The 16,514-nt window shown below is 31.5% G+C and overlaps 1 protein-coding gene across 1 annotated transcript in view; it reads left to right on the plus strand.

The window, feature by feature from the left end:
- Positions 1-309: 309 nt before the first annotated feature.
- The window catches only part of LOC131846961 (uncharacterized), a 58,225-nt gene continuing 42,020 nt past the window's right edge, over positions 310-16,514 (plus strand). Inside the window, exons 1-3 of the mRNA XM_059196377.1 lie at positions 310-482; positions 4,723-4,832; positions 5,406-5,536. Coding sequence (XP_059052360.1) covers positions 4,725-4,832; positions 5,406-5,536 — 239 coding nt within the window. The 5' untranslated portion in view covers positions 310-482; positions 4,723-4,724. The remainder of the gene's footprint in view (positions 483-4,722; positions 4,833-5,405; positions 5,537-16,514) is intronic.

The raw sequence follows: 16,514 nt of genomic DNA on the forward strand, positions 1-16,514 counted from the left end.
TCTGTTGATGTTTTGTAATTTGTGTGATTATCTCAAACTTAGTTTTTGTGTTTTTTGTGGTTTCATAATTAAAATAAAATATGCCATTGATAAGGGTGATACGAACAAATAAAACAAAAATAGATTAAATTTTGATTTTATTACTTACTGGCAACACCACTTAGAAGTTGACGTTGACATTTCGTTTGACAACTTTGTGTATTGTCAAACAGACGTCATAGTTGACAACTTGTCATATCGATGTCGTTTCGAATTATTATTTTGTAACTAAAATATTTTTTTCAGTCAATTGATCGAGGATCGTTGTCGTTAGTCGTAGTCGTCTTTAGAGTGGTCACTACGTCGTGCGGCTATTTTCAGTGTTTCAGATTGAATATTGTTGTACAGATATTGTATTATTATAATAATTCAGTGATAGTGCGAACATTGCGCAGTGTTGTAACCGAGCATAGTTTAGTGAATTTTTATAAGTTATTTTTAAGGTGAGATTTTCTTCTACTTGTTGGTTTATTTTTATGTCCACGTACAGAATTTGCTAAGTATTTCAGTCTGCAAACGTGGTGAGCTAACCTGTATTCATAATTAAGACGCATTTTGACAAATCTATAAATAATATCAATAAAACTTAAATCTTTGTAAACAACTTTACTTGTAATTCTGCCGGCTTTTTAATTATTACCCAGTAACCGCTTAATAATGCGTGGGTTATTTTCCATTAGTATACTCATGTTACTCAGATTTTAAATTTATTTTCTGGAGACCACTTTGATTAATATTATTCAAAATGTATCCAACACTGGCCACCCATTGAAAAAAATAAATAGGAATTAAAAGGTCTCTATATTTATTATATATCTATATCTATTCAGGTTAAATATTAACCTGGCAGGTTGCATATAATTTCAGAACAACATCACTAAAATTTATTTTTTATATTCATGTTAACAATGAATCATTATCGGAATGCAATTAGCTTTGCATTGGGAAATTGAGTTGTAATTTTACACAATTAAAGACATAACATTTGATAATGCTTAAGTATACATAAAATCACCAAATACACTTATTGGAAATACTAAATTTCCACATCATGCATATTAAGAAGGTATAATTAATTCCTTATTTATATTAAATTAAAGGGGTATATCAACAAAAACACTGATGTGCTACCCTTAATCAGAAAACTACAATACTGGAATAAACCAGTTTCAGATATTGTATTGTCCTGTACATATTTTGAAAGAACATTATAATATTTATGTGTATTATTATTCTATTTCTATTATTACCTTTATATATATATTCTTCTATGCTATTTATGCACCACCTACAACTTTTGTTTTTTTCTATCTAAAGGTTGTCTGGAAGTGATCGCTTGCCTGCAATAAGACAGCTATTTGTACATCTATATCTCTTTTCTATATAATTGTTATGTATAATTTTAAATAAATAAATAAATATAAAATTTAAAATAATTGTGCAGATTTTATTTTTATATAAAAACGTAAGCATATGTATATGTATTGATAGATTCTTCATTTATTATGTAAAATGTAAAGAAAACATGTTATTATTGTTGAAAAAAATAACAGTAAATTACATTTTCATCAATGTTTTAAAACTATAATGTTATTGTGAGAATAGAACCTCTTATGGTTAAAACCATGGCAATTTTCTATAGCAAGTGTGTTATTAACAATTATGAATATTAATTGCATTTTATTAAACTGTTGATAATTGTATTATTATTAGTCAATTCTAAAGCATACTGTATATGTTTATACCAGTTCAATTGAAATAATTATACAGAAATGATATAATCTGCATAACTTACTTTTTATAAAGAAAAATAGTTAAGTTTAATGTTGAATAATCCTTTTTTCTTTCAATTTTATTAATTTAGGGACATTGTCCATTTTTGGTATGTCAGTTCCATCATACCCTTCAAATAAGCCTGAAGTTATATTAATATTTAATTCTAGTGCATGTTTTCATGCACTGATATAAATTATATTTATATCACTTCCAACTTGTAATCAGCACCATTGTCTTATTATAACCATCAAAAGATTACTTGCCCTTTGTCATTGCCACTTGTTTCAATATATTATGAAAAATAAAATACAGTCTATATAAAACTATTCTGTAAGATGGTAGACAGTACAAAAGTTGCTGCCTAGTTGAGATTAAAAGGTTACCAATTCATTGCAGCTACTATTAGCAAGAGATAGAAACATATTTCTATATCTTGTTAGGTTTGATATATATAGTAGACACCCAGTCAGATGTGCAGTTTATTTAATAATATTGCCACTAATATTTTAGTGAGAGTACTCTTACTAGTGCATTCTTCTTATCTATTACTAGCTGTTTCCACGACTTCATCCACATGAAATTTAAATTTATTTTTCTAAAATGAAAGTAGCCTAAATTACTCCTTATTACATTAGCTACCTGCCCAAAAAGTCCCATTAAACTCGGTCCAGCCATTTTAGAGATTAGTTGGAACAAACACAGACAGACAGACAAAAATAATAAAAAATGTTATTTTAGTATATGCCCCGCATATATATTCATATGCATGTGGTTAAAAACGGTCATTTCAATATTACAAACAAACACTCCAATTTTATTTATATGTATAGATAATAAAGAATTGGTAAGTAATAAACCTGAACAATTTTTTTAAAATGATGATAATGAAATGGTGCACCCGCCTAGCCTAATAGTGCATGCTGGTGGGGCAGCAATAGAGGATGATGAAGTCAAGTCATTTAACCCAATGTGATGAATTCCATGAATTTGCCATGCAAATTTTTCCAGGGGGAAGTGTGGAGGACAGGTATATACCATATATTGCTAGCACTAGGGTTATTAAGTAGTCTACATAAGTAACAATCCTCTCCCCCCAACCTGAACAATTCTAACAGCACAATCTAGTCCCAGGCTAAGCAGAGCTTGTGTTTTGGGTATTAGAAAACTGATAGTGAACAATTGTAATTATATTTGATGTTCTTTTTTGATGCATAAAAATTTGTAAACACTTGGTTTACTAATTGCAATATGACTAGCTAAAATCCTAAATAAAACAATGCAAATGCTATTTACTCTTAAAACGCAGTATTTATAGTGCATAATATGATGGAATATAAGAGGTGTAAAGCAAGCTGTATAATTTGGTGACAATAGTTTTTTTCATAGGTATGAAATGCTGATAGCATAAAGACTTATACTCCCTTGATGAAAATAAATATGAACTCCACTAATGGCGTGGCCTTATATCTTGCTAGTCCTAGGTAGGTCACCTGTTATAACTCTTTATCCTGTTACTCCACTGTCATGCCTATTAAACTGGTCCACAACTTCTATAGCATATTGCGTAGTATCATAAAAGATCAGTTGAAAATACCTATGCAACCTAATCTGTACAAATTCCACTCTACTACAAAGATACAAATTAGAAATAATAATGTGAATCTGTGTTGGTAATGGCCCTTAGTGTCAGGCACAGATTCTGATGATCAATTTCTCCTCAAGTGCTAATTTCACTAGAGTTCAAAATGCAACTATTTTTTTAATTTTAGCAGTCTTCGCCTGAAAGGAAATGTTTGATCAGATTTTGCTCTGGCTTGGGTACAATAATGATTGGTTATACGAAATAACTGCGTCATTTGTCGTCGTATATACGTCTTTCGATATATTGGTACCTATGTAGAGAATTTTGGTTGTAGACCTTGATGGTGTGTCAATTAAATACACTACCTCACATTCAACTACTATATGTATATATTCACAATTAAATACTGCATTTACATTTGATGATCGTGGATCTTCAAATTCTTCAATCGAAAGTGACTCTCTTACTCTTTTTCTCCTACTTATGTTTCTCCTACCGGCAAGCTTCGGCTTCAGCTTGATTGATATGGTAGTGAAATTACATGGTACGGTGCAATGACACTGCGGTGTCATGCGTTGCAATTCTCGACGACTAAGGGCTTCCAGAACAGCAACGCATAAGGAGTAACAGGGGCATCACATGACGATGCGATGTCCGTGGTGCTGTTCTAAATATTTAGGTGTCAATTGTTGACCATTTCAGTAGCAACGTAATAAAATTATATCAGTACGGGTACTGCATATTTTGAATATTTTAAGCAAAATCGTGCTTTATGATTTATTCATAGATATTAGGTGTTTTATTTATTCATTTGGTACATATTTGCCGGCTTTTGCGCAATAGACTCAGTCCAATGGCTTATGACCGTGAACTCTGTGATAACATTCTGTTCGTAATGCTATTTATGGGACAAGGTGAATTTGTATAGATGTCTTCGGATGTTCATTTCCATAGTCATAGTTTTGTAGAAATTTATTATCATTACAATTATTAATAATCAAAAACTAGTCTAGTTTTAAATTTGTTTGAATCTGATGAAGTTTGATCACTCAATATTTGAACTGTTTCTGAAGAAAATGCATCAATACAACTCGTTTCTTTGTGTGTACGTTACGATATATCTTCATTCTGGAAGAAGTTGTAGAATTTACTTCTATAATGTTTCTATACGCTTTTTGATAATAACTTAAGGTGATTGCCTTTAGTATACGCACCATTCTATATTCACTCATAAAAGTACAGATCTGGTTTGTCATAATAGCCCAAAAAAATCAATGTCTGTGTCGTATACAAGAACTTCTGCACTTCTTCTTCTGTTTTTGCAGGTATGGAGTGGGAAGGGCCGAGCAAGCAAGGCTTGTACGACCCTCAGAACGAGCACGAAGCCTGCGGTGTTGGTTTTGTAGTTGCTATCGACGGTAAACGTAGTCATAAAGTAAGTATGCTTAGTAATTGTCACATTCTGTCAATCATATACTTCTTTTATACATAGTAAACAAGTTGAGGCACCTTCAAGTCTAATGAATCTCAAAGTTGCATGCATGCATGCAGTTTGATACCGTCGTTCTTTTGAACACTAGTCAAGAGAAAACCGATCACAATCTGGTTGAACTGATTAAGTGGGTACTAAAAAACTAATACGATTTAAAACCTGATGTTCAAACCCGAACACAACTCGCAAAGGAAGCTGCGTAGTTATGAGATTAGGTATACTTGATTCAAACTCACATACTGCCTGGTCTAAGTAGGTGTATAATATTACTGGACCACGATGTCAGTTTAGATTCTGCCTATTCTATTTATGAAAGAAGAGGTAGGACAATCCTCTATCTCTTCCTGGTGAAGTCGCTATGATGGGCGCTTAACTGATTTTATGTTCATCCTATTATCCTCCGCTATTGCTCTGCCAGCATATAGAGTTGCTATTTTCTGGATCATAATGCCATGGTGCTCCCGTGCGCTATGAAAATGCTTTATCCAACTTTACATTAGTAATGTTCGCGTTTAGATCGTTCGCGATGCAGAAGTGCTCGCTACACGTATGGAACATCGTGGAGCGTGCGCATGCGACAATGACACTGGAGACGGTGCTGGCGTGCTGACCGCCATCCCGCACCAGTTCTACTGCGCTCAGCTCAGGTATGTTATCATATTTTTCAAGCACCCGACCTGCCTTATCATAAGCGGCTAAAGCAGGTTACTAGAAGAATCGCTCTCGTGTTCCTAACTTTGAACACACCATAATCATATTTTGGAAAATTTCGAAACCTTTAAAACCGGAGCATTTTTGTGCTGCGACGGCGACTAGGTGACAACAATATTTGTATAAAATTATTATGGAAAAGCGTATTAACATGATAATTATTTTTAAAGCACAATTTCATAATCTATTGTGAAAGAGTGAAGTCTTGCACTACCTTGTTAAAATATTTAAACCCAAAAATAACTTGTTCGATCAATTTTCCAAGCCAGACCCGCATGACAGTGTGTAAATATTTGTCTAGTTTCGGAAATGTTTGTAAAAAATGGGACACAAGCATAATAATTATCATACATTGTCTTGTTGCCAAATAGGTCGAGCCGGTCATCTTCCTAATACATTCCAATTTTATTTTATTACTTCTATTAATAGTATTATAATTAAAAGCTTTGATAACTGCTGACTATATTTTCGATAGCTAGAATTTATGTATTTAATTATATTGCCCACGTACTTACACTAAAAGTGGGGCGATACATGTTTATTTTATTACCCCGAATCTGAATGTCGGTTGTTGCCCCGTGTTTTCGTTGTTTCTTGTATCTTCCAGATAAGTTTTGGCAGAAACACGGAATATTTAAAAATGCGTGTTCAATGGTAGCCCGGTTGGACCATGAGATAATTAGAATTAGTTACGTTTTGTGTTACTTATTCAAGAATACTGATGAATACTACTGATACTGAAGTTTTATATTATTCGGACATTTCACTATATGGCGCATCATGTCTTCACTTCTCTACCCGAAGGTTCTCTAGAAGAGATTTCTTGTGTAATAAGATCGCCTTTTATATCCTTACTATAAAAATATTAGTAAATTGTTTACTAGTCTTCGGTGCGATAAACAGTTAAGAAAAAAAATATCACATACGTACTGTACGAGTATGTACGCACTGCAGTGTTATACGACGCGTCTATATGACATACGACATCAGTCTCCCCACATTTATCATGCTAATTTCTATCGACGACGTGGACCGTCGTCAGAATACTCGTGGGTAAACAGTGGAAACTTTTCTAAGCAAAATGTTATTTAAAAAAATTATTTTTATCTCTTGATTATAATGGATCTTTGGATGTCCCAAAAAAGGATTTTTTAATTTATAATTACTGTGTATGATTTATAAAAACGTGTACCGAATGTACACACACATTTGACGCCCTCGGCTTTTACCATGTTTATTGTCGACGGAAAATTCAAGTCGTTATCATACAAATGCATCTCCTTTCCTATTTTGATCGTATATGGAACATCTTATATAATTGTGTGTGCATCATAATGTATATGACAGCTTATCATAATTTTGTGCCTAAAAATTTGGAGACCTATATATATAATAAATAGAGCAAGGTAAAAGACGCTAGAAAAGTTTGACAGGATAATATAAAAGCCATATCAAAATTCGAATAATATGGACCACGTCTTATACGAAATATATTATTTTCCATTGTCGCTCATTCCAGTATCATAAACTAAAGAGAAAATACAATTTATACTTTAAAATATGAATGATAGTTCGTGTTATTTGAGACGATGCCAATTTCAGGCAACAATCGACTGCGTAACCTTTGAATATTGTAAGTTGGCTGCGGGCCAAGTGTAAACCATAATTCCTGACGGAAAATCGATTCGTTATGTAATTCTGAAGTAAATATTAAGGTTTTAAGTCTGTTACTTGAAGTGTTTAGAATTTTCTCGTTGTGTTTCCAATTTTTTAATAATGACGTTAAAAGTAATTGAGTTATTGTGAAAGATTAAAAAATTATAGTTGTCCCAGAAACAACTGTACTAAAAACAGACACACAATATGGTGATTTCTATTGTAATCGAAAAAATCCCCCTATTCCCCCTATTGTCAATATAGCTATTGATTAATCTAGAACGTTTTCCTATCTTTTTTTATCGTCTGGATTATCTCGAATCTTACATTAAAATGTTTGCAAGATCCAAGTAATATGTTTTTCTTTACTAACGCTTATTCCATTTCATTTTAGGATCTTACTTTTTCGGCAAATTGTAAAGAGCTCTATATTCATATACGACATTTTTGTTACTAATACAGAACAATATTTTTTATCACTGTCCTCACAGTTCAGTACGTTGTCACCTTGTACTTCTTTTAAGCACACCAATGATTCATTCAGCTCAACTGGATAATCGCACCTAAATCACAGTCAGCCTTAATATAGCTACCCAGTCCAATACCAGCATTACATGTCACATGATTTCAACTGGAACGATTTTATATATGGCGAAATATCAAGTTGTAACTTCAAATTTGATATGATATTGAACGATTCATACGATGTGAAAGAAATAAAAATAATATTTAGCGCTTTTTACTTATTTATATGTTACTAGCTGTACACGCGATTTCGTCCGCGTGGATTTAAACTTTATTTTTCTAAAATAATGGAATTTTTCTAAAATAAAAGTATCCTAAGTTACTCCTTATTACATCTGCTACCTGCCAAAAAAAAGTCCCGTCAAAATAGGTCCAGCCATTTCAGGGATTTGCCGGAATAAACAGATAGACAAAAATAAAAAAAAATGTTTTTGTAGCTGCATCTACCGTATTTATATTTATATGCATGTAGTAAAAAATGGTTATTTCAATATTACAGACAGACACTCCAATTTTATATGTATAGATGATGTAAAAGAGTATTATCCTTAATTTTTTTAATACATATTTATTATTTCTAAGTATATTTAAAAGGACACGTCCTGACTGTTCTATGAACTCATAGTGTGAATTGAGGAAAGAAACGTGTATTTGATACGAACATTGGTTAATAAATGATTTCTTGGTATTCTTAAATTTACAAACACACATTGAAAAGATATGTAGATTATTATTACATTTTTAGTTTTACATTATCATTATTATTTTTTACTTTAATTTGTCCAACAATACTGTACATTTAAATTTAGCTGTTGTTCCCCCTTTGGTTATCCCCTTAGGATATAACTGCATGTCTATGCGTTGGCAACTACGCAGTTGTTTCATTTAACTTACGGTCGCATGTCGTTAGCAAATAACCGCGTATTCTTTTTAATCTTAGTGAATCCATTTATCGAATTTAAACATTAAAATAAGATGGACTTAGAAAAGAATAATATACAATAGTATGTATTAATTAACAGTTTATATTTTCGTGAGCTACGAAACTTCATTAACGTTGTACTCATAACAGACGGGACATGAAATATGTTTATTGAATTTACCAGACGTTCATGGAATAAAGCTTTTAGTATATTCATTATAATTATAATATACTTATGCGTACAGTAGTAGAAAAACAAATTCAGCAACAATACAAATCAGCTTATGATTATTTATCAATCTGCACTTTAATATTTGATACATCATGCAATTGTCCAATTTCTTTAACTGCCATAAGTCGTTTGATATGTACTATAGACGTCACCAACCCACTGCCACTTAACCTTGATTGCTTCTAATTGAATGGCAATTACCACGCGCCGAGACATCGGTGTACACAAAACCATCCCACATTTCTTGCTGGTTTACCATCCACTGGTCTGAACAGGTTGAACAGAGCGTGCCGAGTGTGTGGATGAAAATTACAACTGAATGGTTTCCATAGAACCAGAAGTAAATACAAAAAAGAAATGTCTTCTGTTCTGAACTCTTAATTAGCAGACTTTATTGCAAATGCAATGTCAAAATCAAAATTTATAAGGGGGGTACCTATCTATAAATTATGATACACGAATTTAAAAATTTTTGACGTCACATATTTTCCAATCTTACAGTCAATAAAAGTGTAAACTATCCAACAAGATAATTTAAATGTGACATTCCGAATTTTTTTAAGTTTTGAAGAAAGAAAAACAAATTTTTGTCGAATTTCAACCATTTTTCACACCCTTCCAGAATTAGAGGTCTTTCAGAAATTATATTGTGTTTTGAAATAAGAGAAGCACTGTCGTCGAATATTTCACTTGTTATCTTATTTTGTAACCGATGCAATATCTTATGCATATGCTAATATAAAACTCACATACTCGTTCTTGTGGTTGATTGAGAACTAGTCACGTTGCGTTGTGTGAAGAGTGTGTAATGCAAGGACTGATAACTATAGCATTTATTCAGCCTTGGTGTCTAGTAGTAATAGTATCTAGTATACCTATAAGTATACGATATGTAACAACTACTGACTTATCATAGTAGATTAATATATAATACTCAGAAGGAAGTAATCGAGATTTTTTTTCAAATGATAGCCTATAGTCTTTAATATAAATTGTGCTCATGAAAGGATTATCAAGCTAGTTCTCATTGAATTCTCATTGATGAGTTGGATGGTAGCATTTTCACTTCACTAGTCGAAACTTTCTGCCAATTATCGAAATAATTAGTATATTATGTAATTGTTCTACGTAGGAGCCACTTCATTTGTAGTGTATCATGTATTGCGCTTTAAAAGATTTTCCGTAATTGTAATTGTACGGGCCTTATCTTGTTATTATAATTAATACCTTTAACTGTTTCGTGGAAAGTTAAAGCTTCATTTTACCATCCAATAGCACCAGCTAGCTATTCTGTTTTGTATACGATTGGAATAGTAAGTAAGATGGCCTCCTTTATAAAATATGGTTGACTTCCACTTTAGACATCAATAATTTTTTAATCTAAATAACAGGGACTCTCTGTCCACAATTAGCATCACATTTGGAACGTAGTGCGTGTAGCGTCGATGCCACTAGAGTAGAAACATCGAGAACTAATGTGTTATGTATGCGTAATCTATATTGTCAAGTTTACTGTACTAATTTATTGTTTTCCAGATCAAAATGTCACTCAGAGCTCTCTGAACAATAGTAGCCGTAGTTATCTGCCTGAGTACGATATTAGATAGCACTCGTCAGTTTTATTAATTAAGACCTACAGAAGTTTTCACATGATAAAATATTGGAAAGATAAACATGATTATAGTTTCGAGATATAATCTTATCTAATGTTCTCATGTAGATTAGTCTAGGTGTGATAACGGAATAATCTAGGTAATACTTGGACCTATCGACAAAGTTACATTGGATGTCGCTAATGGAAAATTGCAAGCTTTACTTTACTAGACCACGCAACAATTTTGAACTCTTTTACTAATATATTTTATTGTACAGCAGATTTAGTACCTAATTGCCTAATATTGTCAATGTCTATCAATTTTATCGCAATTTTTTGTACATCGTATTAATTAGCTTGTTGTTTTTAAATAACAATAAACACTTAGCGTACAATGACGACTTTTATTATATCTTCCATAGTGATTATAAATAAATTTGATATTGTAAATACTTTTATGAGATTTCATAATACAAATAGGTATTTATTTAAAAATACATAGTTGCCATATATCTATTTACTTTATACTTTATTTATTATATACTTCGAACTTTGTTTTTAGGTGGTTATTATTGAAATTGTTATTTTGTCCCCCTATCCTTTCATTTTGATGTGATACTTTGATGCCTGAATTTTGGGAAAACAAATTAAAATCATGTGATTCCAATATTTTTGCTTTTCTATTTTTACTTTTAACTGGATTTTAAACAATTGCGATTAGTCAGACTGTTTTATTCTATCGTCCACTTCTGAAACAAAACTATATTGGCTAAGAAGAACGAGTAAGAACTACTTTTGCTCTTCTCAAGATGAATGTGTTTACATTATTTTATTCGTTTAGGTGTTAGATACAAAGCTAATCTTTATATTCGTTACTCATAATATACATTGTATATGGAATTATGAATTTATAATTGCTCATAAATCCAATGCATTAGTATTCCTCGTTAACATACTCGCATTTACAGCCACAAGATCAACTTAGTCAACTTATCTTTATTGTTCGACATGCAACTATTATCTTAGCTTAAACAACATTTTTTAAGTACAAATAATATCGTAATACGGTAATAATGTGTTTATATCTGTTTATATTAGGTCTATTGCCGGTAATATAGTTAATTTTCTTATCATTTGCTCATCATTGTGAATATATCATAAACTGTCTACCAAAATAATTTTACGACGTAATTTTATAACTTTAGGTTCGGTTCTCAATAATTACGTCAGGCTAGCAAATGCTTCCAAATTGCTATATTTTTAACTAAAAGTTATTCTATATCCGTTCTCGTAACAGAATAATATATCGTCATATTGAATTTCGATCCGTTCAGCCGTTTAGTCGTGAAAAGGCAACAAACATACAGACAGACAATTTTTGTAATTTATAATATTAGTTATATATGTGTATATATTATATTATAGACAAATCATACCTATCCAAGGTATGATTTGTCTATATCTGTACAGACTTCTCAAAAATTTAAATTGGTATCTGTTTTCCGAGGTTTGGATTTCGAAGATTGTTTTTTTCTAAGTTAATATTTGGGTAATTTAGTTTACGGGTACCAGATTTTTCTTTAGTTCATGGATTTTTTGTCTTGGCAATATTTGGTAAATACATATTTTCTTAGTGCACATTTATATTGTATACGGAATCCCTGCATAGAATTGAATGATTTTAGACTTAGTCGTCCCTATTGTTCAATCAGTTGCTGTGAATATCCAATTTACAAAGACCTCTACATTTTACTTGACATCACACAATGCACAGGTCACACTGTATGTAATGACTTGTTCTATGGACTTTGATAAACGTACGCCAGTTAATAACTTGCGAATATACAGATAATATTAAAATAATAGCTGGGTATTATAGCTAAATATAGATAGTACATATAAAATTGAACTTGTACTTGATAGTGGACGACTCAGATCAGAAATTTGACTATTTAAAGAAGCTAAGGCTCAGGGATTCCCCAGCACAGATGTTACGGCCTATTTAAAACCTGTTTTGTACATAAATATTTAAAAACATTATAAAAAACAATTGAAATATATTCACACAAGTCAACAGACAACAGTCTTTGATTTCATACATAATAATGTATAATATATAAAAGAACCGGCAAATACAAACATTTAGTGGTCCTTCGAGCCGGATAATAACAAACACGGCTTATAGAATAACGTTATTGTTAACTCTTTTTTTCAACAAATGCATTGAAATTTAACTATATTTTTAGTTGTATATGCGACTATTTAGGTAACTTAAAAATTTAAGATATAAAGTTTCTTTTATTAAATTTGTAATAACAAATGTTGGTAGTTGGGATTCTTCTTTGACTGGGGGCATGTGACATTTTGCCGATTTAGCAAAATCCTTGAATACAAGTAGAGGAAACTCTTTCTTTAGATATCACTTCATGCATTATTAAATGTTTTACATTATCTCCTCGCTTTCACAATGTCGAGGATACTTCGAACAAACAACTAGAAGACATAATTGAATTTGTAAACGTGGTTAGTTTGATAGTTATACTTTATAATCGTACGATTTTCTTGGACTCGCCCTTGACAGGTTTTGTACTGTGTTTAATGTGTGATATAAAGATTAAAAAACACACCTTGATAAAGGTATTGCCACATACGAGGTAGCGTGCGTTCATTGAAATTCACGTGTATCCCACGTGAACTTTTAAAGTTGAAACGAAAAGATAAAAGGATAAGTTATTTAGAATATAAGTAAATAGAAGTCTCCTAAATAGTAATTTAATGGTAAAGTAAGTTTTATCTTCAAGACTAAAGTCTACATCATCTGTGCGGTCAGATATATTCAACAGTCAACCTTGTGCCGTGATATAATTTAATGACGCACCAATTCGAACCAACTACTTTCGGTATTACCACCATTACAACCAACCACGACGGTCTATGTATAATTGGTAAACTTGTTATTTATAAATACTAAATAACTTTTATCAGTCGTTATCAGTTGGTAAATAATTACATTAAAAACACTTTTAGTAAACACGATTTTATACCTAATATTGAATTACAACGACCTTCAGGGATGATGATTAGTGAGTAAGCCTAAAATAAATGAAATCTCAGTTTTAACTTTAGTCCGTTTTTTTATATCCGAGACAAATTAAACATTACCTATGCTGCCAGCATTTTGCGATTCTTAAAATACATTGTGTAATATACGTAGAATGCTTTAAATTTGTAATGGATTAAATTTAAAAAAATATGATTAACCAAATCGCTATTGCAGGTACAGAAATATTGCAGGCCCTAGAAAGCTTTAAGTTTGTAATGGTTTCAAATAAAAAAAATATTATTTAACAAATCGGTATCGCAGGTACGGGCCAACTCGACAACAGCTGGTAACATTTTTTGAAAAATTAACATTTACATCTGTAAATTTAGTATCCGTGATTTAAAAATAGTCTATAGTATTACAGATTTTGTGATTCCATCTTCCAACTCTATCATCCGACAAGATCATGTTCAATGATAATATCATATCGTGAACATTGCCATCGTCCTTCTTGTATGTTTTCGATCATCCGTTATGGGATATTCTTTAAAACTCACGAGAGTCTATTAAATTTTCATTTAAATAAATAAGTATCATATAGGTTTATGGTCGTAAATTTAGTACAAGGATTTTATTACATATTAAAGGAACTAGTTAAGTACTTGTAAAATCACAATTTGCAATAAACTTTATAAAATCAAGATCCTATGACTGTTCCACAGAGGCGCTATGAAAACCAATCAATGCTCGTATCCATAGAAACCCAATAATAGCTCAATTTACTTTGCAAGGCTTCAGTTCCACTTAACATATTAGGGAGAACTCCAACCAGATCCGGTATTTATGATTTGATTTGAAGGGTGTGATATAACATTCAAATTACAGGGTACAGAGGCATCATACCTCGGTAGTCTAGCGGGTTAGCAAACAACTTTATTTCCTATGATAGCGGGTTCGATTTCTAGCATCGTGCAAACATTTGTATTCATGAGTATGATTGTTTGTCTGGGTGTTTTCTAAGTATAAAAATATATGTAAGTACTTATATCAGTTGTCTAGTACCCATAACACAAGCTCAGCTTAGCTTGGGACTAGTAGCGCTGTGAGAATTGTCCAGGGTGGATTATTATTTAAATATTATTGTCATTCTTTACTGTCCTTAGAAATAACAATACACGATCGGTAACATGGGCATAACATTTACATATAATTCTCAAGTCCATAGTAAGTTTAAAGAACATGGTCATGACGTTCAGTGTTTTCATAAGACTTTCACTTCCAAGTATAAAAGCTCTTGCAAAGACTTTTCCATGGCATAATATTTGATAAATTAAATATTTGTTATATTTATATAGTTTGAATAAAAGCTAGCACGTAGTTGTTAACTACAAAACCGCTTACTAATTTCTCAGTTTGCCTTATACAAGTTAACACTTGTAGAGAACTTCCTTTGTTGTTAATATCGCCATATTTATATATTATATTTGTGTACTAAAGTTTAAATAAATGAATAATATCTGTTCTCTAATAGCGCCAGTTATACGTTTATTATGTAATAAGATTATTAAATTATTTATTAGATTATGGATTATTTAAATGACATGCAGAAGTTTTCGTATGAGAAGAATTTTTTCAGACTTTGGCACGTTGTTTGCCCCCAGCTTCCATAATAACTCTGTAATCAATAAACCTGACAATTACAGATAGCTTATCGATGCGCTAAAATTATTTGATGGTAATCACCCCGCAAAGAATGATCGCGGATAGAATAACACACGTTATCGGTCCGTAACGACTACAATATATCTTCCTGACACTAGTTTTGATAGCTTATCATATTATCATTATCATACTCCGTCCGATTGCATTCCGAATCCGTATAATCAATGTTTTGTACATATTGATAAAGTGATAAGACGAATCTACAAACCGGAAGCTTCTGTTGTTATTTTTATTGTTTTTATTTATTATCGAATTCAATTTGATTGTGCTGTTTATCATTTAGGTAACTTATTTTTAAACGATGTAATATATTTGTGCTTTTATATCTCTGATTCTATTTCACCGTATACTATCGAGTAGACGTTAGTCTGCTATTAGATGCTCTCTTATCTTTTACCCGGTTTAAAGTTTTAGTCTTTCAAGCAATATACAAATCGTCTTTTGATAATAGACTATAGAAATATAATTATTAATATTTTTTATGTAACATTTTAATAATTAAGTTCTATATTCTCGTAACCAATTTCGCGTTTATAATATTAGTAAGCTGCTAAGTACACAATAACAATACAAATATTTTAAGTGGCGTAGTAACCATCTAAAATATGTATATCAATGGCATAATTGTGCCGGTCAATGATTGTGATTGACTTGTTTTTGAATCGACACCATAAACATATCTCGTCGCCAGAGTCTGTTGGCAAGTGATTTACGCTTAATTGTTTTGATAGTGACTTCGGTTGTGTGAAATAGTGTAACCAGTTTTATTTCACATTTTTTTATGGATGATAATGCAATTGCGCACCCGCTTGCGCTAAAGTTTTACGCTGGCGGGGCACCAGTGGAGGATAATAAGATGAGCATGATATCAATTCTTTGTCACATCGTGACAAATTCACCAAGAATTTTGCACGATGGTTTTCAGGCAGAACCGCGTAATAGTCAATCTGACATGACTAACAATCCCCTTTACCCATTTTAATCACATTAAGAAGATAGATATTTTTATGATTTGTAGACGACTATTATATGTATATCGACATATAATAGTATGTACTTGTAAAATTTTCAAAAATGCTTTAAACAGTTATTGTAATGGTGTAGCAAGAACTTTGTTATAATGCGATCATTTAATTATTAATTTTGTATTAATCATAAATTATATGATAAAATGACATACAAAATCTGATGAAGTATCGTGTTATTGAAAATATTAAACA

This window comes from Achroia grisella, unplaced genomic scaffold (assembly GCF_030625045.1).
Source record: "Achroia grisella isolate CSIRO2021 unplaced genomic scaffold, CSIRO_AGI_Agris_v1 utg515, whole genome shotgun sequence".
NCBI classification, from domain to species: Eukaryota; Metazoa; Arthropoda; class Insecta; order Lepidoptera; family Pyralidae; genus Achroia; species Achroia grisella.